General features: G+C 38.9%; 1 protein-coding gene across 2 annotated transcripts in view; it reads left to right on the top strand.

Annotated features, from left to right (window-relative positions):
• The window catches only part of USP6NL (USP6 N-terminal like), a gene marked incomplete at both ends in the record, with an annotated part of 98,059 nt that overhangs the window by 40,288 nt on the left and 30,735 nt on the right, over positions 1-27,036 (top strand). For both annotated transcript variants that reach the window (XM_084268511.1, XM_084268512.1), the window contains 2 exons: positions 15,484-15,523; positions 20,152-20,232. In XM_084268511.1, coding sequence (XP_084124637.1) covers positions 15,484-15,523; positions 20,152-20,232 — 121 coding nt within the window. The remainder of the gene's footprint in view (positions 1-15,483; positions 15,524-20,151; positions 20,233-27,036) is intronic.

Raw genomic sequence — 27,036 nt, 5'->3', positions numbered from 1 at the left:
ATATTTAAGGTCAGATTGTACAAAACAAAATGCACCTAACAAGGAGTGTTGTCAGTGGAACAGAGTAATTTGTAACAGGTTTGTTTGCAATAGATTAGCTTACAAATCATGTGAGGAGTGCATAAACCAGGAAGAGTTAAAATCTCATTGCTGGCTAAAGTGTAGAGAGCTTGGCCTTAACAATTACTGTTGGGGGGCTGTAAGAGGTGGGATCGTGGTTTATTTGAGCCATGTGGCATTGTGGGCAAAATAGTCTAACTCAGGGAATTTTATATGTAGTTTAAATTATTGCCAAATAACAGAGTGCTCTGCTGATTTGGATATTGGGGAGGGACCCCAAAACATAGACCATTAATGAGCACCAAGAGGAATCAGCTCATTCCCCTCTACTCTTGGGACAGATTGCCATTGCTTTTTAATGTGGGTTACCCTTGGCTCACCTCAGTCCCTTCGAGGCAATAGGCAGTGCAGGAGGTTGGGGTCCTGTGTGTCATGGCTTTTCTGCCATTCCTGGTTTCTTTCCTGTGTTTATCTACTGCTCCTTATATCTTAGTTGTTTTCTGCTGCCCCAGTGTGGGTCCCCTGCAGGCTGCAGTCCCCCTGGGAGATGTCCCTTGCCTGGTATGAAGTGCCTCCATCTGAGAGCACATCTTCAGCTGTGTCCCCAACAACTTCTTCTGTGTGTCTCCTCAGCTACTCAGCACATCTTCTCCATTTCTCCTACCTCTAGCAGCTGCTGTGCTTTTAAAAATATGCTTTTGGTAGAGACATCACAGGCTTGTCCAGTTCCCTGAAGTTTTGGCACATGATGACTTGTTTATAGCAGTCTGAGCTGGTTGGAGCAGCCGTGGCCTCCTCCCACACAGGCCAACCCTGCAGCCCCAGCCACTGAAACCCTGCCAGTTCTTCTGTGTACACTGAACTCTTACTGGCACAAGGAAGGTAACTGGTATGTTTTCTGAGGGAGCCAGTGTTTTCTGGGCATGTTGGTACCAGAACACCATGAACATGACCACAGTTACTAGCTTGTCTGTTGTACAGCTTGACCATGGGTTTGCTTGCTGTTGTAAGGTTGAAGACGTATTTGAAGGGAGATGCTTTCAGTGTGCTGTTTTCCAAGGGAGAAGAGGGCATTTCAGAGTCTGGTGGTCTCAAACAACTCTGAGGTCACAGATAGTCTGTTTGGACATGGATGTGTCCTCGTATCACTGAGATGCTGCTGTGCTTGTGCCACTTGGGACCCCACTGATAGCTGTTCATACTTCTCAGTGCAGTATTTCCAACTCTGTTCCATTAATCTCAATTTCTGAAGCAATACAAGAGAGGTGAATTAGTATTAGTTCTTCTCAGTATCCTTTCATACAGTATTAATTTTGTAAGCATTGTTCATCTTAATAAATACAGATTAGTTTCCATCAGGTATTGTTGGTCTTCCTCATATCACCTGATATACATGGAGTAGTCCCTACAGAAACTGTACTTGACAGGCAGTATGTTCTATACCTGTAGTTGATGGAAGTCTCACAGGCCATCTCAGGGGACCACCATAGCACTCAGATAATAGATGACTTTTTCAGTCAAGTATTTTAGGAATGAGAGAAATGCCTTGGATCTTTTTGGATAGTCACTGCAAAAACTCTCAGCTGTTTTTGGAAGTGGAAGAGATGGAATGTGTTTGGTATTCATAGAAACCCAATCTTTTTGGTAGTTTTTTTCTCCTCTTCCCCTCCCTTCTTAGGTATGTTTTATCTCCTTGGTCAACTTTGTGTCAAACAACCTAATTCTTTGTTTTTCCCCTAGATGTAATAAAAAGTTCCCCTTTCATGCCCAGAATAGGCACACCAAAAAGCACCAGAATGCTACAATTAAATAAACAAAAACCAAACCTTCAGCAAAATAAATGAGTAGAAAACAGCAAGAAACCTTTCAACCCCAGAAAACCAAACTCCAAACACCCTGCACTGCACAAAAAAAAGCAGTTTCTGTCTTATCTTGGAGCCTGGCTAACTTTTAAAGTAAATGTTCTTAATCTTTTCAGTGTGGACTGTTCTTTGGTAGAAACTTTACCTTGTAGATAGATACTTCTATTTGTAGTTTTTCTAGCAGCAGTCATTGATAAGGAAATTCCTTCAGGGGAAAAACCCTAAAGGAATTTCTGAGTGTCTTGAAGTTCATAGCAGGCATTCCAACAATGCCCTGGGCGCTCGGATTTTCCCCTTCCCCCTCCTCAAATTCTTTAGTTGATTTGTGACTCCTTTGGGATAGCTAAAAATGCTGCTAGAATGAATACATTATTTCTTGTGGCAACAGCTTCTCCAGTAATACTAAGAACATTCTAAAAGATATTTATTTTAAGCCTACACTTTAAATAACATCTATATTAATTTCTTTATTTAGACGTGGTAATTATCTGAATTATTTTTATAGTTAAAAATTATCAAGGATCTTAAAGCAACAACTCCAAATGGCAGTCTGTATTTTGTAAATAAGTAAGAACTTAATCTTTAACTGAAGATTGTTCAAGCACATATTTAAAGACACATTTTTGTGAATGTATTTATTGTTTGCAAAACTCTCCAGCTAGCTACAAGGACAAAACAACTTCATTCCTCTGTCTTCCCTACCCCTATAATGCTAAGGTTGAAAGGTCCCAAGAGCGTTGCCTGATTGGGGTTTACAAAACAGCCTAAACTTTGTACGTGCTGCTAAAATAGGGCAGAAGCCGACAGCAGCATTTTGCAACCCTAAAGGTCAACACCAGTTTCATGATTAAAGAGCCGTCACTCTTCCAGGTCTTTCAGCACCAGGACAAAAGTCAGAGAGCAGGCTGAGCAGAACAGCCTCAGTGTCTTCCTAGAATGGCACAGAAAACTGAAATCTGAGCAAAGCCGAAGAGCTAGAAGGCATCTTCCTTTGCTTAGGTCTCCACACCAGTATGCCCCGATCAATATACTGACAGGTTCTGTGCTTCTTTGTGCTCAAATCTCTGAAGTCATCAAATGATATTCCCTCTCAAGGATGAAACATCAGTTGGGATGACTTTTTGGCACATGTTGGAACTAGTGATTTCATCCTTCATCAGCTAGTGACTAAGAAAAAGTATTAATTTATTTTTTTTTTCCTTTTTAGCCAACAATTAGGATTTACATTACCTGGTCTTGGCTGTACTCGTGTGCATATTCAGTTGATTCTTTTACTTATCTTTCTCCATGTATCACCCAGCAGTGAGAGATGTTTCAGTTTTCTGATAAGAAAAGCTTTTTATAAGGTCACAGTTGTGCTCTTCTAAGTAAGAAGAAAATAACGTTATTATTATTATGGGCAAATACAGCTCAAGGCCAAATTTTGTTACTTTATATTGGGAAACATAGCTGATGACTAATACGCACTGACTAATATGTTGTGGAAAGCGTTGTAATTGTTTGGGTCTTAATAGATATAAAGTAGAAATAACAGAATTTATTTCTTTACTGCAACTTTTCAAGAACTTTTTTCTTTCCATCATTCATCGCTGAATACCATCAGCTTAATTATCCTGTTCACTTTTGGTAATGAGCTATGAAAATCCGAAGCTGTCCTGGCATCATTTTAAAAATGTGGCAGATATTTTAAAGATTTCTATTTCTCCAGCCTGCACAATGTGAATTCTTTTCAGGTTTTGTTATTATCAAGGACTGTGTTAACTTGTATTAGTATTTGTTAAAGCAGTAACCAATGTTGTCAGGTTTTGTGGTCTGTCTGGTGATTCAGATTAAATGTGTTTTTCTGGATCAGGATGGTGAGGCCCTGGCACATGTTGCCCAGAGAGGTTGTAGGTTCAAGACCAGGTTGGATGGGGCCTTGGGCATCCTGGGTTAGTGAAGGATGGCCTTGCCCCTGGCAGGGGTTGGAGCTGAGTGATCGTTGGGATTCTTGCCAACCCAAAGCATTCTATGATTCTTTTACTACTGGAAATGGGATGTGTGTGCAGTGTGGCAGATGTTCTTATGTTGACAAATATCCAGGGATCAGCATAGTGACGTTGGGTAGGTTGGAGCTTGATTGTGCAAGGTTCTTTCTGGTTCTCCCTGCCTGTTTGTGAAACTGTCTTCAACTGAGTTAGATTCTTGTACTACTCTTCCAGTAGCTCTGTGCTGATTTTGATGGAATCGAACCAATTTACAGCAGCTGAGAATCTGACTTATTCTTCATCCCATGAGGCTATTAAAGCAGTGAGCATGCTTTTAGAATAGTTGGCTAATGCTGGAGATTATTGCATTGCCAGAGGCACTTCTCCAATAGCAGAATTCATTATTCCTCTTTTTGCTAAGATAGAGGTTTACCTGCTCTTCTCCATCAAACTTTACTCTTTAAAAAAATGTATTGCATTTTTATGAGCTCTATAATGCATTTCTGTACCGTGCTGCAAAAATGAGCTTGGGGAGTAAAGAAATAAAGAGCTCAATCAAGAATTGTGTGATACTCCATTAAATGCCTCCAAATGAAGCTATTGATGCTCCTCCCTGCCCAAGTGTTATTATTTTTGCCTCTAACTTTTTAATTTAGAGCAATAAGGTGAGCTACTAGTTATCCTATCCTTCTGTTTCTCAATAATTTTTATGTTATCTTACTGGAAAATAGTCCTTGTTTCTAAAATATTTTATGTACATTCCTTAATACTTTCCAAATTGTACCTGTCAAACTACTTGTCCAACTCTTACCCAACTAACCCTGCTGTTTTGAGTAGGTACACAGGTGAAGTTTCTCAAGATAAGAGATGTAAGGACCAGTCTCTCAGTGTTCTTGGCAGCAAAAGTGTTTATGTTGAAATGCCAAAAGATTTGGGTAATAGAACTTGAAAAAAGCAGCACAGTGGCTGTAATTTACTAAATTTGCTAAGTGTGGCGTCTGTAATTACTGAAAAAAGTATTTAAAAAATACATTTTAATTTTAATTTCAAATTTTTAGCTTTAGGGAAGAGCTCTAAGGTTACTAGGAGAGTTGTAAAATTACTGTTCATAGTGATGCACAGCCATGAGCCTTAATGTTCTTAAGTATTGCCAGATATATGACGTGGTATGATGGTGTGCTGAAAAGGTGATGAAATGTTTATTCTTACCAGTTCAATTAGAAATGTAAATCTTACTGCATTTTATATATTGTGGTCGTTCATTAGGGACTTGCTGTCATTTTTGTCTCTTTTCATCTCGGCTTTGTGAGACAAGGTCAGACCTACTTGTCAGGAGAGTGGCTTAACTCTTCCCCCCTTTGGGAAGAAAATCTGCTAAGTTCAATCCCTTTCAACTGCCAAAGACAAATATTTATTTAAAAGAAGTAAAATTCATATCTCAGAGAAGAGTTGAGGGTCTATTAATTCCCTTTTTTACTAAATACACGAATGTATGTCATTTTTACTGTGTAGACTTTTCATGTGGCATTACAAAGATTGACTATAAAAACTCTACTTTAGTCTTGCACCGTGTGCAATGGATTCTGCCCTCTAATATACGATACACTTCCCTAGACTTGTTTTCCTCTGAAACACACATTGCTAATCAATATCCTGAGGAACCGCTGTTAAAAAAACAACCACAAATTTCAGCTCTGTAGCTTGAGAAAAGTTCTTTCTTTTTGCTGTAATGTACACTGAGGATATTAGTTTTATTTAAGGAGAGAAATAGGCGTTTTCTTGGGTAGTAATTAAGATTCAGGATGTTCTTTCTTTTTTCACATCCATCTTCCCAGCATTAGACAAAACCATTTTTTTCCTTTGCATGCTTTCACAGGGTTCTACTTCTAAAGGATTATTTTAATTGCATTTCCATATGACAAAGTCTGGTTTGAAAATACAGCAGTGATAGATGCATAAACAATAATGAAGAGGTTTTACAGATTTTACTATATATCAGTTATAGAACTCCCAACAAGTTGCAATGAATCTGCTTACTATGCAGTTGTGAAGCAGTGGGGCTACGTTTTCAGACATAGACCTTTCAGGCACCAAGGTACATAGGAGATTTCATTTAAACATTGTTGATGGTGGAAGAGTACATTGGACTTACTGTAAGTTTTACTTAGTTGCTGTCCCTTCTGACTGCTTCAGTTTACAGCTCTGCTTCCACAATGGGCAATGAACTTGGATCTCTGCATCCATATCTGCTTTTGGAAGTGGTTGTATTGAGGTGTTCAGATCTATTTCTAAAAAGCAGGAGATGTGCATGGCAATTTGCAGTAGTTGCTTCCTTGAATATATATATATATTAATTTGAATAGCACGTGGTCAGTGATGTTGCTTTAGATCGTATTTTAGTTCATGTGAAGAACTCTTCAATACTTTTCTTCATGCTTGCTATTGAAACAAGTGTCTCTTTTGCCAGTCTTACGGCAAAAATGGTCATTAATGGAAAAGCTGTTCCATGGAAATTGTTTAAGCCAGACCTAGCAGAAAGGAGAGATTTGCAATGCCACTTTGATTCTTGATGATAAAACTTCACCAGGAGAAGGAGGAAGTGCCTTCTAGTTTTGGCTATGTCATTGTCCAAGGCAGGCTTACTCATAAAGTTAAGGCGGCTGCTGGATGCAGAATCAGCTCATTTTGTGAAAGGCTTGAATTCACCTATTTTGGACCTGTTTGAAGAAAAGCAGACAACCACCTATAATTCAAACAACAGCTGAAGAACCTACCACCTGGATTGGTATGAGTAGCCAGCAAAGGAGAGCAGTAGGATTTCATCTGTATCTTTCTCAGCCTTGTTCTTATTTTCTGGTTAATTCTGGCTTTCATTGGAAAATAAGCAGCGTTGGCCTTGTGCTGTGCTCTCAATTTTTTTAATACCTGTGTGTCCAGAAGTTACCAATAAATTTTTCTGTGGTTTGGACTGCTAATTTCAGTTTCTTTACGAAAAGTCATTTAAGATATTGCCATCGTTAATTCCATTTCTTCATCTTAATGAAAATTGTTTGTTTTTAAAGAGTAAGCTGAAAGGGATTTTTTTAAAATTATTTTTTAAAAATATTGTAAAATTTTTCCCTCTTGCCTTATGATCATATAGTATGGTTCTTGTACTACTCTGTCTTCATACAGGCTCTTCCCATGGAAGGAAGGAATGTTGTGTTATTATTTCCTATTACTACGAATAATATGGAATTTTTTTCCCCTAAAACTATGTCACAATTGCACCCATTTCTTGCGCTTATTCTTAGGACTAGAGTTGAAATTTGAATTGCAAATCCATTCTTTCAGCTGGGTTACTCCAGGCTGTCATTTCAGCAACCCTCTGCAGATACAGAAAGGAACGAGGTGAATGCAATCCCGCAGATTTGATCGCAAACACAAAAGTGAGCTGCAGGATAATTCTGCCAACTAAGGACAAATAGTGTGTTTTCGTTAACAGCTGCTGCTATTGGGTTTCAGTAAAAGATCACCCGCTGTGTACTAGGAATTCATGAACACTTCCTTTGATGAAAAGAGCTATTAGGTAGCAGAACTGAAAAAAATTATTGAATATGGTAATAGATGATTTAATTTATACAACATACATAAAGTGATCTGCATTGGGTTTGAGTTACTGCTTAAGCACTACAGTGTAAGGGTTTAACATAATCATTATTACCACTTACATTTCCTACTATATTTAGCATGTGTAGAAGATTAAAGTAACCGAATATAGGGACTGGCCAGCGTGTGCTTCACTGACACTGATTATTCAGCCTGCTGAAAGAGGCCAGTGGCAACAGGTTTTAGAGGTGCAAAGGTGCTGGTACTCTCAACCCAAGCGGAAGACCCACCAAAATGGAAGTTTAGACTGCAGAATCTTACTTCTTGAAAGAAGCAAGTGTAGGTACATAAAGCATTAACCTTCATCAGCTTACAGCTATGTACAGTGGAATACTACCATCTTAATTTATGCTGTAATATGTTTTGCATAGCACATGAATTTTAATACAGATGAAGCATCTGACCAATAATATGTTAATATGTAGTGTAAGTGATCTGGACAGTAACTAACCTTCAGACAGTACTTAAAACCTATAAATATATATGTGTGTGTGTGTGTTTGATGAAGGAAAAAATCCCAGGTGCTTTAGGGAAGTCTCAAATCAAAATCAAAGTGAAGAGATTAATTCTTTTTCATTTGTCTTTTAGCCTCCTAAGAGTTTTAAGTTAGCTTAGACTTAATTTTTATCTTGTTTTAAATAACACTTGGAATGTGATTCTGAGTAGATGTTTTTCACCTCAATGTTGCTTTATGTTCCATTAAAGTGACATCAGAAGTCACTAGAAATGCTGCTGTGCTCAATTAAGCAGATTATAGATTTTCTCAAAGGTTTTTCTGATTCCAAGCTGGGAAAATTTTAAAATTTGCATATGTAACATGCCCTATACTAAAGACAGACGAAAGCTTGTATTTTAGCACTGAAAATACAAGTGTGTGTGTGTGTATATATATATTAAAATTCTTTTTTTGGTATGAATTTCTCAATCTTTTTTTATATTGGCAATAGAAACGTTACAGTGACATTATCTTATCCCAAGCAGGAAAGTACTTCATTAAAAAAGGCACCACTTTGAGATTTAACTGAAATTGCTAAATCTTTTTTATTCTATTTTACCTCCTTGAGACTTTTTGAACAGGAGCTACATGTTCATGGCACTGTGCTGTGTATATTGGCAGCAACATCCAGAATCCACAAATGATAATTGTAACTAAAACCTTGTCACAGTATCACACGTGATCCAGTCTTTTGCCAGCATTAAATTCCTTCTTGCAGCATATTTCCAGATAATTATATTGTGGAATATCACATTGGCTTATCCCATATGTTAATTAATTGCTTTGGCTTGCTTATGAATTTTAACAAAACTTCTGAAAGCTGTTTTTTAATCTGCTGTAGTCGCCACCCCCATACTGTGCAGAGGTTATTCGGTGAAAATTCAAAGTGGATGATTACAGGAGCAGAGTTTCAATTATTTTGACAGACAGACACAATCAAAATAGAGAGTTATTTAAGTAAAATGTTAATGGAAAGAAGGAATTGATCCGTTGAATTTTATCTGTGGAAAACTCATCATTTACTTTAAAAACCAAGTCTCTTACTTTCTCCTTAATATTTTCAGACATCTTTTCCATGTACTGGTGGGTTTGAGAATGAAATTATTGCCTTTAATTTCCATTCAAAGGCTGGAAGATTAAAGTGATCATTCACAATCAGAACCTGTCTGAAAACTAACCTGTTTTAAACTAAAGAATCTGAATTCAACACTAACTTGTGCTTTAGATTTGTGCTGTAAAAAGTAGAGTAACTTAATCATAGGTCTAAAGAAAGGCATGACATTGAAATACTGTTTTATTTCTACTTACATTGCTTAATGAGTTTTTTTTCAGTTGACTTCAGAAAACAGTTTGTTTTGTAGCTCTGGTGACATAATGCAGACCTAAAAATAGTCATTGTAACGATGTGTGCCCTGTGAATTACACAGCCTTATTCATCTTCCCTTCCACTGCAGAACAAAGATCAATGTGTATATTGTGTGATGTGAGGCAGGAAAAGCTACCTGGAAACTGTATATATATGTGTGTGTGTGTGTGTATGAAACAAGGTCTTGTTCTCTTTCAAATCACAGTTGTAACTGCCCGTTGCCCTGTGTATTGCTCTGTCACTTCATGTGCTGTGTATGGGATGCAGAAGGGGAGGCAGAACTGAGAGAGCACCACGGCAGTCTGGTTATTGTAGGATTGGTTTCCTAGTGTGAAGATAGTAAATTTGTGGCTAGTAAAGCTGTAGACTCCTACAGCTTACTCCTGACAAATTACACAGCCTGAAAACTGTTCATACTTGGGAAGATTTATTTTTCCCTTACACATCTGAGTACTGAAGTGTTGTTGCAATTTGTTACTCAGCAAACAGAGTTCTGTATTGTGCAGGAAAACCACTTCATTTATACTAAGGCTTTTCTTGTTAAGATATGTCAGCTGAATCCTTCCCTTGCTTCTCACAGTTTACCTGTGCATGATCACTCTTCATAAATTTATTTTGTGACACTTTTGCTTTGGAGCTTTATGCCTTACTATGGTTTCTGTGGATGTTTCACTCTCAGATTCCTTGGTCATAGAATTTTTGAAAAGATACAAATAACTGAATATTTTTAAAGAATTCCTTCAAAATTACTCTCCTAGGTAATAGCAACTATATTTTTCCTTATGGATTAAAACAGTGATGCATTAGAAATGAAAAACGGAATGCACAGCATCTATCTCTTGACTATTAAGTCAGTAAGACCACGAAGGCAAGTGTTCTGCAAGAAACTTCTGTATTGTAACAGAAATATGATTTCAATAAACTTTTCAGTTACAGTGTGCATGCAGTGATACATGGTGATGCCACTGCACTTAGTAGCACGTTGAGAAGAGCATGAGAAAATGATTGAGAAATAGTTTGAGAAACTATTTTGCATATGGGCTGCACCACAGGCTTCGAGGTTTTTAATAGTCCTGTTGCAGTGAGTTTGGTAATATAGGGGTATGGAATTTAATTGACTTTTACAAAATTAAATAATGACTTGCATGTATGGCAATTATTTTTGCAACATGTTTCAGGATAAAGGACCCCAGAGTTCTTTACAGTGTGTTGGCTGATGATCTCTGGGGTAAGAGTAGTAGAGAGGGTTTTTAAACAAGTGATATTCTTTGAAATAGAAGTTACAAGAAATAAAAGTACAGCTTACAGAAAAATTTGGAACCTAACAGATCTTCAGGCAAGTAAGCTTTGTGGTAAAGATTTCTAGTTCTATTATGGTCAAATTTTTGCCACTTCTTTTTTCAATGAAAAATTGAGTGTCAGGGTTTATACAACTTGGAAATGGGAAGAATTGAATTGATCTTCTGAAATTTAAAGTTCTGGGCTTAGCAACATTTCAGGACTGCTGATTATTGCATTAAACATCTTCCAGCTTGAGCTGAAGCCGCAAATGATGGAGCCTTTACATTTCTTGAATTTATTTAAGCCAAAGTAGAAGCAGGAAAATGCTGTGATTTGAGCCAGCAGGGAGCACATTTGGGATTTAACTACAAATGTAGGAAAAGAATAAATCTTGTGAGTGACTAATACAAGAAAGTCTCTCCCGGTGTTTAAACAGCACTTTAATACATTTGTTCAGTATGAAGAAGACTGATTTAAACAGCAGCAGTGGGTAGGTGACTGTAAACTGCTTCAGTCTGAGACTTTTTGACTTATTTAAACTACCACTGTTGCTCGAGGAGGCTAATTACAACACATAGCTTAATGTTCAGAACCATAGATCTGCAGGGTTAATGTTCTGAAGTTTCAGGTATTTATGCATTTAAGATTAATATTTCTTTTATGTTATCTTGAAAAATTAATGAAAACCTGTGTTAGCCATCGTGGTAGATTTAAAGACATCAAATCCATTCATCATTTATAGTCTAATAAAAAAAAAAGCATTTTCCTTCAAGTCTTTGTTCTTCAAAATGAAATCCTGTTTCTTTGAACTTCCAGAGCTTGTAATCCTCACCACAAGGTGGTAATAGGAAAGGAAGATAGGAAGAGGACTTTGGGGTGGTGTTGCCTTTCACCACCAGTGAGGACTACGGGTAGACGTCCTGACTTCCAGTCAAACCTTGGCATCTCATACTTGCTTCTAGTGGAATGTCTTTGAGGAGCCTCCTTGTAAGAAACCCAGCGCAGGTTCATGTGGACCCTACTCTTTAGTGGAGTTAGGATTTGGTGCCAGTGTTTTGCACCTCCCAAACCTTTAGGCATCATCCTCAGACCTTTCTTTGAATGCTGTAGCACTGGGGCTGCTTGGCACCGACAGCCTGAGTCCTTAGACTGCTGTTGGATTGCAAAGTGGGCTGCCTGGTGGGAAGGCTGTAGTCTTTATGCCTGGGGCAAAGGCACATACCAGGTGTAATGATTCTTGATTCCTACACTTGAATTTGTCTGGTTTGGATCTTTCTTTATTGTGGACAAATAGAGAGTTAAGATTGTGTCTGGTGACAGCGTTTTTATGTGAGTTTGGTTAAAAGCTCTCTCTGTAACTCCCCTTATGGCTACTGAGTATTGTATAGTTCCATGTTAATTAGGTTAATCAGCCTTGTTCTTCTATCCCCTAAATGAATCTTACTTGAGCTACTAAAGGAAAGCAGTCATCTTAGGGCAGGACGCGGCTATATTATGTTAGCATCGGTTACTACACATTATTGCTTAGGAAAGTGCACTGATAAAAAAACATCCAAAAATACAAGTTTAAGTAGTCTGGGGACAGTGGGAGAGGATTTAATATCAAAAGAAATACTGAAGGTATAACAAAATTAGATTGGCTAGGCCAAGGAAGGAATGGGAAGATTCATCATTATAGAGAAAAAAAGAAGGTACACTAAAATTATATTGATTATTAGACATTAATTATTTTTGTGTCTGATCCTACCTAATCCTTTCTAGAAAAGAAAATTAGCTATAAGGTGCTTCTGCACAGAAATCACGTACATTAAATGAAAAGATATTTATGTAAAATGTCTTTAGGGGGTTGAGACTCTGTTTGCCTGCTGTCCATTGCCCTCAGTCCTTGCAGGATAGATCTGAATATTATGTATGTGCGTAGGTAGTGCAATCCAGTTAATGGGGAGGAAGATCTCCAGGAACTCCTGCATTCCAGTCCAGTGAGTTACTGAATAGCCTGGGGCAACTCGCTCAGCTTCTGCTTCCAGCAGAAGATTTTGGGGAATAAAGATAAGGGAGCTGACTTAATGTGCTTGGGTGGAATTTCAGCACTTGAATGTGTAGGTATGTGCTATTGGTGCATGGCTGTGTAGTTAAAGAAATAATCATAGAATCATACAATCTCCTGAATTGGAAGGGACTCTTAAGGATCATTGAGTCAAACTCTGTCCCTACAAGGGGCCAGCCCTGTCACAGTATGGGACTGAGGGCATCGTCCAGATGCTTCTTGACGTTAGTCAAGTTTGGGGCTGTGGCCCCTTCCCTGGGGAGCCTGTTCCAGTGCCCGACCAATCTCTCAGTACAGAACCTATTCCTAACATCTAACCTAAACCTCCCCTGGCACAGCTTCATGCTGTTCCCTTGGGTTCTATCCCTGATCACCAAAGAGAGGAGATCAATGCCTGCCCCTTCACTCCCCCTCATCAAGAAGCCACAGACCGCAATGAGGTCTCCCCTCAGCCTGCTCTTCTCCAGGCTGAACAGACCCAGGGACTTCTGCCTTTCCTCCTAAGGCTTTCCCTCTAGACCCTTCCCCATCCTTGCTGCCCTCCTCTGGATGCCTCACCTCTGGTGAGGTGTCTGCTTCCCAAGACAAAAAAGCCTTCTTTCACTGCTCAGGCTTTCATTTGTCCATCGATGGGAACTTGCAAGGAACAAGAGGCTGTGGGGATACAGAGCTGTCAGATCAGCGTTGTATGGGGGGAAGAATCTCATGTGCCCAGCCAGCTGCTGGCATGAACTTGTAGGGCCCCAAAGAATGAGGCTTCTGCATGCTCTTCTTGCCAAGTGAGAGAAGTGTTTCTGGTAGAGATAGGCAGTTCCTGCAACTGATGTTACTCAGAAATTCAGTGTGGGGAGAGGAGAAGGAGACGCTGAAGAATCCAAAGTTCTGAGTAGCATTTGAAAGGCTTAGCACTCTTTGTGCTTAATATCAAACAAAACAACATACACCCCCCAATCAGATTATTAATTTGATTTTTTTCCTTCCCATTTGCATATGTGTTTTAATTCTGTTCAAATAAGCTTAATTTGGAGGTGGTACTTGGCATCCAAAGGGCTTCCATTTGCTTTAGTAATTTAGTTACATAGGAAACGTGTGTGACACTCAATTCATAGCACTTGCAACCTCAGACAGCACTGAATATGCGCTGGATTTCATGCGTTAGACAGGTGTTCATCATGGGGTTTTTGGGGTTTGATGTTGTTCTTTAAGAAAACACTTGGAAAGTGCTTCTAAATAAATAGATTATACTTTTTCCAGCACTGTTCAAAAGAATAGTCTTGTTTTTTAAATTGGTTTCTAGGCTGTACACTGGAAACTTTAACTTTTGTGTGTGTGGTCTGCTAAAAGGTGTTGACTGGAGCACACTTTTCCATTAGATGAAGTAATTCAAATGTATTTCTTTATTCAAATATAACTCCTGACAGCATCTTTCAAATGAAATAAATTACATCAAATATAATTCAAGCATTTTTCATCAGGCTGTTCTTACGTTGACGGCAGCAACAACTACTTTTGTATGTTCCCCTGGGATTTTTTATTTGATGCTGGTATCCAAAGTAGTGGCATTTAATGTCTTTGCTGTAGACAGCTATAATGATGTGGGCAGGAATGTTTTCCATAATATCAAGACTCAGTAGGAACTTTTTTTTAAAAGGATTTCACAGTGCCTGCTTTTTAAGTCCCTTTTATGCAGGGTTTTTTTGGGGGGGTTATTTATCAGGTCTGCAGAACAGAAAAAGGGAGCATTGCTACTTACAGGTGCTGTTACGGTTTCAGAAGCTGCAGATGATGCAAGCAAAGGAAGGCAGGCTCATTTGACAGCAGAGTGGTCCACTTCTGATAAGAAAAACAGATGTTAGAGCCCTCAGAATGAAACTAAAGGGATATAAAGTCTGAAATCGTATCTGTTCAAAGGCCGCTTTTCAAGCTTTCAATCAAAACTTGGCCTTTTAGAGTCAGGCTAAGAGGTGAAACGACTAACTTTTCAATGTTAATTAGATACCTAGAATAAAACTAGTATTTGTTGGATTTTCTTTTTCCCTACCACCTCCTCCCTGTTACTCAGTGTGAGGTTTGTAGAGTTTTGAGAAAATGGAAGTTAACTCTCCAAAGTCAAGAGAAGCCTTAGTGCTGTCCACAGGGCTCAGTAGTAAAGAACAAAAATCTTTTTAGGAGTATTTCAGCTAGAAGTAGTATAATCTAATAAACAAAAGGGTGGGTTTTTTTAATTAAGAAAAAAAGAAACCCAACTATATCTCAATACAAGACACCCTACTCCACTCCATGCTTTAAAATTTTAATTTAAAAAAGAAGCATTTCTAAAACAAAGCTGTATGCAAAGACTTAGGAGCGCAAAAAGTTGTCATTAAAGCAACTTTTCTTGTTTAAAACTCTGCTGTATGCATTTACAGCAAATGTCACTCAGGTTTCAGTTCAGTAGGTACAGCACGAGGTGCTTTACTAAAGAAAACCCTTCTGTTAAGTCTGTGTCCTTTGAAGCTATGCAAATGCTGTGGTTTTGAAGGTAATTCTAAAGTAATTCTCTTTCCTTAGTTAAAATGTGGTGGTTTACAGTGTTTAAAAACATAAATTCCAACAGTTCCTATGTGTCACTGTCTTAATTCTCTAAGGGTCAGAGTTCTTGTTTACTTGTTAGGACATATTGCTACTGTAAAGGATTACGTGTAAGACCCTATACAGAAATGATGTTGTGCCCAGATTAACCACAGGTAATATGACTTTTTTCTTTTTTTTTTCAGCCCAGAGGAGCTTCCTGTCCATGATGCAGCAATAGAAAAGGTAAGTCCAGTGGCTTCCAGCTTTTTGACTAGGACGTAAACTTCTTCAGATTTATGGCTTTGATTTACATCAATAATTGTGAAATTTGGAGATGAAGCATTTCAGTGATTTGTATTCCCAAAGAAACATCTAAGTCCCATAAGGGCCATGGTCCTAACTCACCCACCAATCCCTTGCAATTGACGTGATCTGACGCTTCATAGCTGCAATGAGACATGAGTTTTCCTCACCCACTGTATGACTCAGTAAAGGAAACTGAACTACTTAGGAGGTCACACATGGCTCTGCCCTGAAAGAGTGAGAGCCATTGTTTCTTTGTCACGAGCTGTCACCGGCGATGCTGGGTGGATGGATTGTCCAAGTGAGGTGGTGGCTTTGATGCTGAGGTGTACTTGACCTTCCCCTGAGGAGTGCAGCCTGTTATTCTGGTTTGGTAAAAGGTGACGAATACCCTGGCTGTCACCGAAACGTCTTCACCATCTTTGTCATGTTCAGTTGACCAGCCAAGATCTGTCTGCAGTCTGAAAATCCTCCTGCTGCTGGGGATACTGGAGGAGAGGTTGGGGAATGGATGTTTTGGGAACATGGAAAGCTTTCATTAAATCATCAGGAACTGAATTTCTACTTGTTTGGGTCAAGTTACTGTTCGTATATCGCCTTGGTTTGTCATGCCTGTTATCTCCAAGATCAGCTCAGATCTTTCTTGTTTGTCCATATTAATTTTCTGCAGCCTCAGGAAACTCAAGATACAATACATAAAGCTAAAGTTGACAGCCCTCTTGGCTGCACAAGGCAGCAGAGTGCATGGAAAAGGGATGAAGTGTCTTGTAAGGCAGCTCAGTTCCGTGAGTGTAGAGAGCAGCAGTGCTTCTGAAAGTGAAGTATTTTGAGCTTTGGTATACAACTAGTAAGAAACACTTCTTATAAAAGAAGGGAATGTCTGAGAGTCCCTTTTGTTTTGCATTGCTTCACGCATGCTTCTGAATACACAGCCAGAAATAGTTGCATTTTCCTACCATGTTTCATTACATTTAATAACATAGTGTATATATAATTTCATTTCCATCAGAAGGGCACAGCAGGGCGGTGAGTCTATGAGCGTAAATATTAGACAGCTTGCAATTATTGTGGCACATGTGTTTCGAACCTCTGATTCATTGGGGCTTTGCAGTTAGCCTTAAATTACTGGGGGAAAATACAGCCTCAGTTCCCTCTCCCATGTTGTATTCATGCTGTCTCAGACAAAATGTTAGCACAGAAACTGTTTGTTGCATCAGTGTTGAACTGCTGTATTACAGCCCTACCCCAGTGCTCCTGTTAGACTCCTGGTTCTACTCCTGATGATATCCTGACCTCTGCTGGTTTGAGGCTTATCTGTCTGCTGTCAGCAGTGTCAGATAATTCATGTCTCATGTTAACGCAGGCTAAGACTAAATGACATTGCACAGAAAACCTTTAAAGTCATTCAGCAGAACCGTTTATGCTCTCCTTTTGCCTTACTTGTGAATTTAAAAAAATATTCCTAAGTCATGTTTTCATTTCCTTTGCAACTTATGTGAAGGGTTGTGTGTCCTGGTGGATTTTGAATTTGTATTCTTCATATACATTTGAGTGTAAAGCTTAAGCTGAGTATATTTGCATGTTTATGTGCATAATAATTTATTAATACCGTGAATGCAGAGTAATTTTCATGCTTCGTTACCTTGTTGGGCATTTGGTGACTTAAATGCATCAAATTGTTCTACATTATGAACTACTTAATCTTCAGATGAATCATCCAGCACATCTGAGATAAAACTAGGGAAGGAAAGATCATCTAGAGGAGAAAAGTAGATAGAGAACTGACCTCGGGAAATCTGGAGTCTGTGTTTGACTCTGTGTTTTTGAAGTGCTGTGAATTGTTTTGTAAGTAATTTTCAGCCTGTTTGGTTTTGTCTTTGGTTTACTTGATTATAAATTATCCAGGGAACGGTTGAGTAAGTTCTGGTTTTGTTTGAGTCTTCTGCTACAGCATTGCTGTAAGTCTCAGCTCTAGCACACTTGCTGTCTGGGAAGGTAGGGTGCTGCTCCACAGATGGATGCTTGCCAGCTTAACTTCAGCTTTTTGGCTTTCAGAAGTGTATTATTTACTGACACAAGAGTAAGAAACCTTCTTTGCTTCAGTTAGTGATTCTGCTATTCCCAATGGCAAAAATGCTTCAAAGCATAAAATAAACTGAGAAAGCAGATAAATGAATATATATGTTTTATTTTTTTTGGTGACAACTACATGGAACTTGCCTGAAAGAACAGCAGCAGCAGCCCTCTACTCTGTGTTGAGCTGCATCAGATCTCTCTGTGTTTTCAGTGTTGCACCTGTTAGACATGAAAGTGAACATAATTCAGACTGGGGAAAAAATAGCTAGAAGTTTTCAACAACTGAACACAGAAATAATTGCTATTTTGACTACAGTGGCATCACTTGAGAACTGGGATAAATTGACACAGAAGACATAAAAGCTTGAACAAACGTACAGTTGAAGTGAGCTTCTGGCTCAAAAGACCAAAATCCTGAAAGGAGATCAAACATACAAACAGAAAGACTGTGGGAGCAGATAGGGTTTTATTTTTCTTACCAATTATCTGAAAAACCTGTTGGGGGCAGAGACCTTTCCTGACATGATAGCAGTGCTATTGCTGCAGTCTAAACTATGCCTAGAGAACATCTGCTCTGAGAGATGTTCAAAATGCTGATTTCTTAAAGGGCTTGTGAGTGTGGAGGAGAATCAGAAACAGTGTTGTGAACCTATGAAATCTGGGAAGCAGTAGTTTTTCTACAGTTTCCCTCTAACCTAACTCTTACAATTTTAAAAAATGGATTTGAAAAAAACAAGTGGTTGGGGAATTGTCCAATACAGCATGGAACCTAAACAGGAATGTGAGTGGATGACTGCAGAGTGAATAGTAGGCATGTTAAGGTTGAAAGAGTAGAGGCACTTCTTTGTCCATAACTTTCTTATGCTTATGTCAGGCTTATGCTGGATGGATTCAGTAAAAATAACTTGCAGAAACAAACCCAACACAGTTCCAGGATACTTCATGGGCTAAACAATAGTTGGCGTGGTCCTGCAGGGTCATCAAGTCAGCATCAAGTCATAATTCTGCAAATGCAAGGCTTTGGGCTCCCAGATTTAAGTAGTCCTTTGCCTGTTTTGTTGCATTGATAGCTAAGCAAAAAATACGCAAACTCTGATGAGTAAAAGCTAGAAGTAAAACTAGAATTCTATTGAGACAATAAGTAATAACTTTCTTCTATATTTTGCCCCAACATTTCAGATGCAGATAATGAAACTATTAATAAGCTCTCAGTATCCTGCAGAGCTTGGAAATTAAACTCTTAGGCTGTTACCAGATTGCATCACTAACCATACAAAACAGAATATCCCACCTGTCTTTATTAAGCCCTGGATTTGAAGTTGGATGTAGAGGGGCTCTCCTTTACAAAAACCTAAATATTTCTTTATTTTTTAAGAACAAGCAGTAGCCACCCACATACAGTTTTCTGCTTTAGCTTCTCCCGTGTTGATCCTCAGCTCCAAAGCATTATGAAAGAGTTAAAATAGTGTCTTTAACTGTATTTAAAAATAAGAAACAATTAGTTAACTTACTAATATAATCAGAGATGCCTCATCTACTTTATGGCATGTGAAACCAGGCTGTAAAAATACGTACTAAAAATCTTATCATTGGAGCCAAGAGAATGTAGATTTTTGGGTGTGAAGAGCCAAAGTGCCTTGAAATACCAGGGACTGAAATTCCAAGTGCTGCTTTGGTTCCTAAATTCAAGAAGTTGATGGCAACTGTAGCAAGGTTTTCATAGGCAGAATGTTTATTTCTAAAGGAGTTTGTCCCATGTATAAAAATAAATATATTTACATATTTATTGTGTCATGCATTGTACTAGTTAATATAACTATATATTTTGAAATGATGGGATTTGTTTTGTTTCAATTCTCATTTTATTACCATGTTACTGAAATATTCATGTCAGTAATATAGTTTAAGCATGTAGATATTACCTGCAGAAGAAATTCCTTGATCTTAAGGTATAGAGCCAGTTAGGTAAAAAGGTAGCAAGCCAAGGATGAGAGGGTAGCCAGACTTCGGAGTTTTTAATGCCCAGAATTAGAGCTTGTTCCTACTCCTGCTACTGTCACAGTTTATGTTTAACTTATGTAAACTCTTATGTTTAGGGCAAGTCTGGATAAAGATCATTTCAGAGTCAACTAACTTGTAAGCTTGCAGCAGAAGTGATTTGCCTGAAAAAAAGATTGAGTATAAAAGCAAATTACAGTTATTTGTACCTGCCAAAAGCATGTAGAAAAGAAACTTCTATAAATCTTAAACTTCTCTTACAAAATACAATTCTTTAGAGCTGAAGAGAAGAGTTTGTGCTTGGGTGTTAGATGACTGGCTTTTTTGATGTTTTAAGTGAACTAATGCTACTCTTTGTTGCTGTTCTTAGATAACTGGCTGAGGACGTGTTAAAATTTTTTTCTCCATATTTTTAGAAAAATATATATATAAATATAAATAATTTAAAATGTATTCATTTGGAAAAGCGTTAAAAATTCCTGTTTTCTTTACAGCAAAAGCACCTTGAAATTGAAAGAACTACAAAATGGCTTAAGATGCTGAAAAGCTGGGAAAAATACAAGAACAGTGAAAAGGTAAAGTTATACATGTTTTTTTTTCTTTCTCTGTCAATTCTGAATGAATATATAACCCCAAATGAAATTGTCTTATGAGATTGGAAAAAAAAACCCAACACAACAAATAGACCCCAACAAACCTACAATGAAAGAAAAAGGCTTTTTATTCTTCCAAAATGCAATAATATATCATAATAACCCAACAAACTGGTGATCATATGCTTGGAATTTCAAAGGGCAGCATTGCCCATGGTCTCTAACATATTCATAGGAAGAATTGTGTGCTGAATTGCTTTGCACTTGTGCTGTGGGATTGGAACTAAGATCACACAACGACCTGTGCACGTCTGCAAGATCATCTGTGGAGCGGATGAAGCATCAGACCTGCCTGTCCTGTCTTGCAGAGAGCTAGAGGTTGTGTTTGATTTCAGCTTTGAGAAAGCAAAGGAGGAAAAAAAAAAGGAAAACCTTTATAAACTTGATAAGAGGGGAAACCTTTAAATGGGTATAGCTGAATTCTTCAGGAATTGTTATGAATTTTACCTTTACCTTTTATTTATTCCTTTGTGTGCTTGATATTCCACTAATATTTAAATTTAAAGTTACTTCTTTGAATTGCTGGTGGTGTCTTATTGAGATCTAAAAAGGTTTTTTTATTATTAGTCATCTCTTCTACAGTTTTCATTTATCCCTCATTTGTCTTTCTGTTTTGCAGCCCAGGTTTACTGAAGGGCCCTAGGATAGCTTGCAGTCATGGATCAGTGAAAACTGCCTTGAATAACTCTCCAAGGCAACTGATTAGTCATAACATGGGGCTTACAGTTTGATGTTTAAATTATCACGCTTGCCAGCACAGATATAGTAGGATATCCCAAGATATCTGGTTGCTTTGTTAAAAGGAGAGTTGTATTGAGTTAAGTTAGAAGGTAGAAAGTATAGGAACCCAATTCAGTGCCTTGTCTGGTTTCCCCATGAATAATATGCAATGTAGCATTCGTGATCTTCAAGAGAAGTGATTTTTTTTGATGGAGTGAATAGGATCTACTTGTGGATGAAATACTTTATACCTTGATTTATTTTTTTTTTTTTAATTTTTGAAGCAATACGGAAGAACTGAAACCTGCTGGCAGGTACCTAACAGTGCCCAGCAGTGCTACAACATTTCTTGACTTAGTTTTACTTCTTTTTCTTTTCTTCTTTTTCATTTTCTATGTGAAGCTGCAGGTGAATTTTAAGGATGTGAATTGCTCATTAATAATCCTTAAATTCCTTTTGGGCTTTGTAGTTACAGGATTATTTTTATCTTACAACAAATGATGGTCTGGGTGGGAGTGACAGAAAGGGAATTATGTTAGGTATGCCATTAACTGCTAAGTGCTCTTACTTGCCTTAAAAGCTAGGTAGGGGTTTTCATGCTAGTAGTTTATTTGTTGGAATTGTAGTCTCGGTCACCTTAAAGGTATAGAAGAATTTCAGCTGTGAAAAAACTTGTGGAGAGGCTGTATTCCCAGCACTCCATTCTGGAGATGTTCTCTTCACTTCTTGTAAATGTGCGGTGGAGAATGAAGAGTCAAACTCCCTTTTCTTTCTCTAGAGCTTGAAACTTATGTTCTCTTTTGAGGGTTCTCCTGTTTTTTATGGTGCAGCTGATCCACCTGTATCTTGCTGAGGGCAGCTGTTACACACCCCCAGTTACTGCCTGCAGCATTAGCTTACTCCCTTAGCAGTCTTTTGTTTCCCACTTTGCACAGAATAATTTAGTGAAACTTTAAAGGGAGAGTTTGAGATCAGAATACTTGTTAGCCTGATGAGCAGGGAACAGAGATACTACAATTCAGGTAGAGTGAGAACTTACTCAGCATGTCCCCTACTCATGGTGTCTGCCTATTACTTTTGGTTTAGAGACTAGCAGCTATGTCTTGCTCTTTGCTTCCATTAAAATACCAAGGTCAGTGGTTGATGGCTTTCAGCGTATAGGAAGCTAGCAAATTAATTTCCTTAAAATATGAAGTGAATGCATGAAAATGTAATAATTTGTTTCCCAAATTTTTCCTATAATCTTACTTTCTGTCCCATCATCTCCTCTGGAAGGAGAAGCTGGGGATCATAACACTTGTAGCTTTGTTTCTCTACCATGGTGATTGGGTGATTTGAAGATCAGGTATGTTCCCATGTCAAGGGGATCGTCAGAAGAAGTGTGTAACAGGTTTGCAAAGAGAATGTTAAATATGACCTTTCAGGTAACACAATAGCTACGTGTTGACTGAGCAGCAGTGGTCTTCCTCATCAGCCGTTGGTGACGTCAGTGCGTGATACAGTGACTTAACTGAATCATCCCCTATTCACTGAGCGCACGGTGCAGGTCAGCTGAGCAGAAAGAGTTTCAGTTCATGTAACAAATTACAGGCTGAACTATAAATAGCGGCAGGAATAGTTCAATATGTTCATAAAGGGGTTGAACTTTGCTTGAGGCTTGGAAAAATATCCATTGATTGTTGAACTCTAGTGGAGCACACGAGACTTAAAACCAAGGATGTTTTCCTTAGTCTTTCTTGCATCTTCTGTGCTAAATGAACCAGAACATATAGAATAAAGAGTCAGCCTCCTCCCGAGCATGAGGAAGAATGTCACTGCTCTTTATGGAAAGCCTGGTGATGTTCTCATGGTTGTACAAAACTCACAAATGAAGACAGTTTTTATCTGAAAGTGTGTTGGAAGAATGAACCAGCTTTCCATGCTCTCTGTCTTGAAGCAAAGAAGCAATAGTTGCAGGAACAGTTTCCAAGTCTTACTTTCTGTCTTCACTTGATTGGATAAAGTGGTTAACACCAGAGGAACAAATTGCTAAAGAAAATGAACAGCCTGTGTCTTAAAAGACTCACTTCACCTAACATTCCTGTGGTTTCTGTGCAGTCAGCCTGCTCCTGAAATCAGTGGTGTTTAGAAACATCACTGAAAGGAACATTGCAGCAGCAACAACATTAATAATGGTGTGGGTATAGAGATTATGCAGTGGCCTGGGTTTGGAAAATGCCATACTTGAGAGATACTTTTGTTCTTATAAAGAGAGTGAGGAAGAGTCGGAGAAGGTAATGGTCCCAGGCAAAGAGCAGGTATGTACAAAGTACATGGCTTTAGACAGCCCATTTGTAATGCACCTTCATAACACACAGCTGAGAGAGTTTGGGCTTGAAGAAATCTGTTCATACTGAACACAGCCTGTAAATGAATCTGTATATTTGATTACATTATCCAAAGCTGTCATATGCATAATTGCAAAATACAGTTTTCATTTAATACTCTAACAGAGCTGTCTGTAGGCTGCTTTTTTTTCCCCATCCTAACTTCACAAGGGGAATGAATGACAAAGCATTAACACACTTCTGTGTGTACATGTGCGAGATGCTTCAATTCACATCTTCTCCTGATCTTTATTGCAGAAGAACATCTCAAGGGAGAGGTGGGGGCTCTGGAACTTCACACTGTTTTCCCACTAAACTTCCGTGCTTAAACCTAATTAAAAAGGATGGGTGGTGGGAGGAGGAGGGCAAGGAATGTGTGTCCAGGTGGAACTGGAAAGAGCTTGATGAGTTGTCACATTGAGACCATAATGTGCCAGTCTCTACCATATTTGCAGTTATGAAGGACAACATAATAAAATGAACTCGTGTACAACTCAATAACCATGAATAAAACTCCTTGATTCCTATGTGATTATTTAGGCATCTTTTCAGTGGAGTCATTGTGATTCTTACAGACAGCGGTCTCTGAAGTGTGTAAGTGCCCTTCGCATCTTTGCGTGATCAATATTTGTCAAAACAAAGCTTTCATCTCCCCATCAGTCATTTCTTACACAGGAAGTGTCACAGAGCAGCAGCAAAGCTTGTGTTTCAGTGTGGTCCTTCTCTAGCTTACGCTTTTATTTCCTATTTGTATTCTGCTGCTTAATAATCCACTGTACATTCATCCACTGCGGATAGTAAATCCTTCCTGGCTTACTATGATCATAACTTTCAGGAAAGATTAAACAAAACTGTTACATGTTATATGCCATTTGAGTATTGCCACCAAAGTATTTCTGTCTTTTACTGTCTGCCTTCATCTGTCTGTGATTGAAGTTGCCTAAATTGAGAGGGAAAGGAAGAAGAGAAACAATCAGGGTAGCTGGCAATTTCCAGCTGTTCTGGCATTCGCACAGAATATAATAATCAAGTCTCCACTTAGTTTGGAGTCTGAACACAGAGCCTTAATGAAGAACCCTCTTTGCATTCCTGGGATTTTTTTTGAATGAGATTGGGCAACTCCTGTATTTGCACTTTTTCTTCCTCTTATGCAACCCACAGACGTTGAAGAACCTCCAAAGTTGGCAGCCTTTATAAATATACTCTTTTCATTATAGATATACTTTCTTGTGAGACTTCAGATTTTAATTCATATGCTTCTCATCACTGATTCTTTTTGAGGTGGCAGAGTCCCTCTGCTGCTCGTTCAAGTCTTCCTGACATAACTGAGACAGTTTTATTTTCAAAAAAAACCAGTTTTCTGTCTTGCAGCAGTGAGGATGCCAGTTCCCACTCCTCAGAGTAGAGCCTCATTTCTTATCCTGGAACTAGCCTGGTTTATGAGTTTAAGAGATTGGGGCAGGGGAGGTTGTATGTTTTCCAGGTTTTGTCACAGAGGTCCCACTGAATGTTGCATTGAGAAGTTCCCCCTGAGCTTTCTCTTCTCCAGACTGAATAGTTCCAGCTTTCCCATCCTTTCCTCACAGCAGAGATGGTCAAGCCCCTTCATCTTTGTAACCCATTGGGCTCTGTCCACTAGGTCCATGGCTGTCTCATACTGAGAAACCCAGAACTGGACACAGTACTCCAGCTGTGGCATTACCACTGCTGAGCACCTACTGCCAATACTTCTAATGCAGCCCAAGATACCATTAGTTCCCTTTGCCACAGGGGCAGTGCTGGCTCATGTTCAACTTGGTGTCCACCAGCTGCTTTCCAGCTGGCTTGTCCCCAGCATGCACTGCTGCCTGGGGCTGTTCCTCCCCAGTAGCAGGACTTTGAACTTCTCCTTGTTGAACTCCATGAGGTTCCCATCAGCCAATTCTCCATCCTGTTGAGGTTCTTCAGGGTGGCAACACAACCCTCAGGCCTATCAGCCACTCCTCTCAGTGTTCCATTGTATATAAACCTATTCAGACTTGTTGCCACGTTATTGTATTTGGAACCATGAAAGGTTCTGTTCTTGAGTTACAATTCTGTCTCATATACTGGGCAGATGTGCAAGAACATCTTCTCATGTTTTGCTGAGTCTGTAGGCAGGATCTTGTAATGACTTGGGATTAACTAGGAGGGGTTATTTTTTCTGCCTAAATAAATGAATAGTTTAAACAGCAGAGTCAGCTGGATACACATCTAAAATGGTTTGCAAGAATGTCTAAATGTTATTTGGGCTTATTCTGTCACACAGTGCAATAATTCTGATCATAGCTACTGAAAATATTTGCTTTCCTTCTTTTTTTTTTTTTTTGTGTTGGCATAACTGCAGTGGGCTGAAGAAACTGCTGTTTTTTTCTGTCCTTTCCAGGCTTTTAAGTTATATGAGTTTGCCAACTCATTTTTCAGACTTTTCTTTTAAAAGCAGTTCTACAATTCTTATATCGGTTTTTCCTTATAACCTCAAGGGCTCTTCTGCTGCTTGGTTGTTTCAGTCTGAGAGTGCAGAAGATTGGAAAACTGTAAATGCCACAGACTCCTCTGAAACAGGTTGTTCTTCGGTTTAGCTCCTGAAATAACACCAAAACAGTGTTAAACACTTTGAATTTGCTCTAATTCTATTTCAGTGAGAAGCTGTTATTACAAAGACTTGTTTCTGCCCTTTGCTGTCCACCCCACCTTCCCCCACAATATTAATATAGAAAAACAGTAGTCTTGAATTTATTCCTTAATTGATTCTCTTCATTAATAACGCTATGGCTGTTGGAGACATCTGAAAATAAGTTAAAAAACTATAACTAGCTGGCAAAAACGTTTGTAAGCAAGGATGTTGCTGTGCCATGGGGCTGAGGTACACAGGTTTGTGTCACTGGGGGGACAGAACACTACACTTACTCCTTCCCCCTCCCTTTTTTTTTTCTTCCAGGGATCCCAGAAAATATTTCACAAATTTGGCTCATTCTTCTTTCCTCCTTTCCAGTAGACAGGCTAATCTCTTCTCAGGATGACTCCACTGCTTGGCTTTCAAAAGACTGAATTATCCTCTCTCTGGCAAGCGGTTATCCTTGTGTCTGGGTTGATGTGCACTGAAATTCTCTGTGTGAGTTGAAGGCTGGATGTACATCTGTAGAGAAGGGTGCTTTGGAGCACTGTGTGGTGTTCTTTATGCTTCCAGAAGGAACTGCACTGACTCAGCTGTGCTCACACTAGAAGTGTTGCTGCTTTAACATTCTTTGTATCAGAAATAATGTGGCCAGTAGGTCTGGGGAGGTGATTGTGCCCCTGTACTCAGCATTGGTGAGGCCGCATCTCAAGTACTGTGTCCAGTTATGGGCTCCTCACTACAACAAGGGCATCAAGGCCCTGGAGTGTGATCAGAGAAGGGCAAAGAAGCTGATGAAGGGGCTGGAGGGCAGATCTTATGAAGAGCAGCTGAGGGAGCTGGGGATGTTTAGCCTGGAGAAGAGGACGCTGACCTTGTCACGGCTTACAATTACCTGAAAGAAGGGTGTAGAGAGGTGAGTAATGGTCTCTTCAGCCAGGTGACAGGTGATAGGACAAGGGGAAATGGCCTCAAGCTGCACCAGGGCAGGTACAGATTAGATGT

The sequence above is a fragment of the Gallinula chloropus genome, assembly GCF_964237585.1.
Source record: "Gallinula chloropus genome assembly, chromosome: 1".
NCBI lineage: Eukaryota > Metazoa > Chordata > Aves > Gruiformes > Rallidae > Gallinula > Gallinula chloropus.
This window is presented reverse-complemented; position numbering and strand designations above follow the sequence as displayed.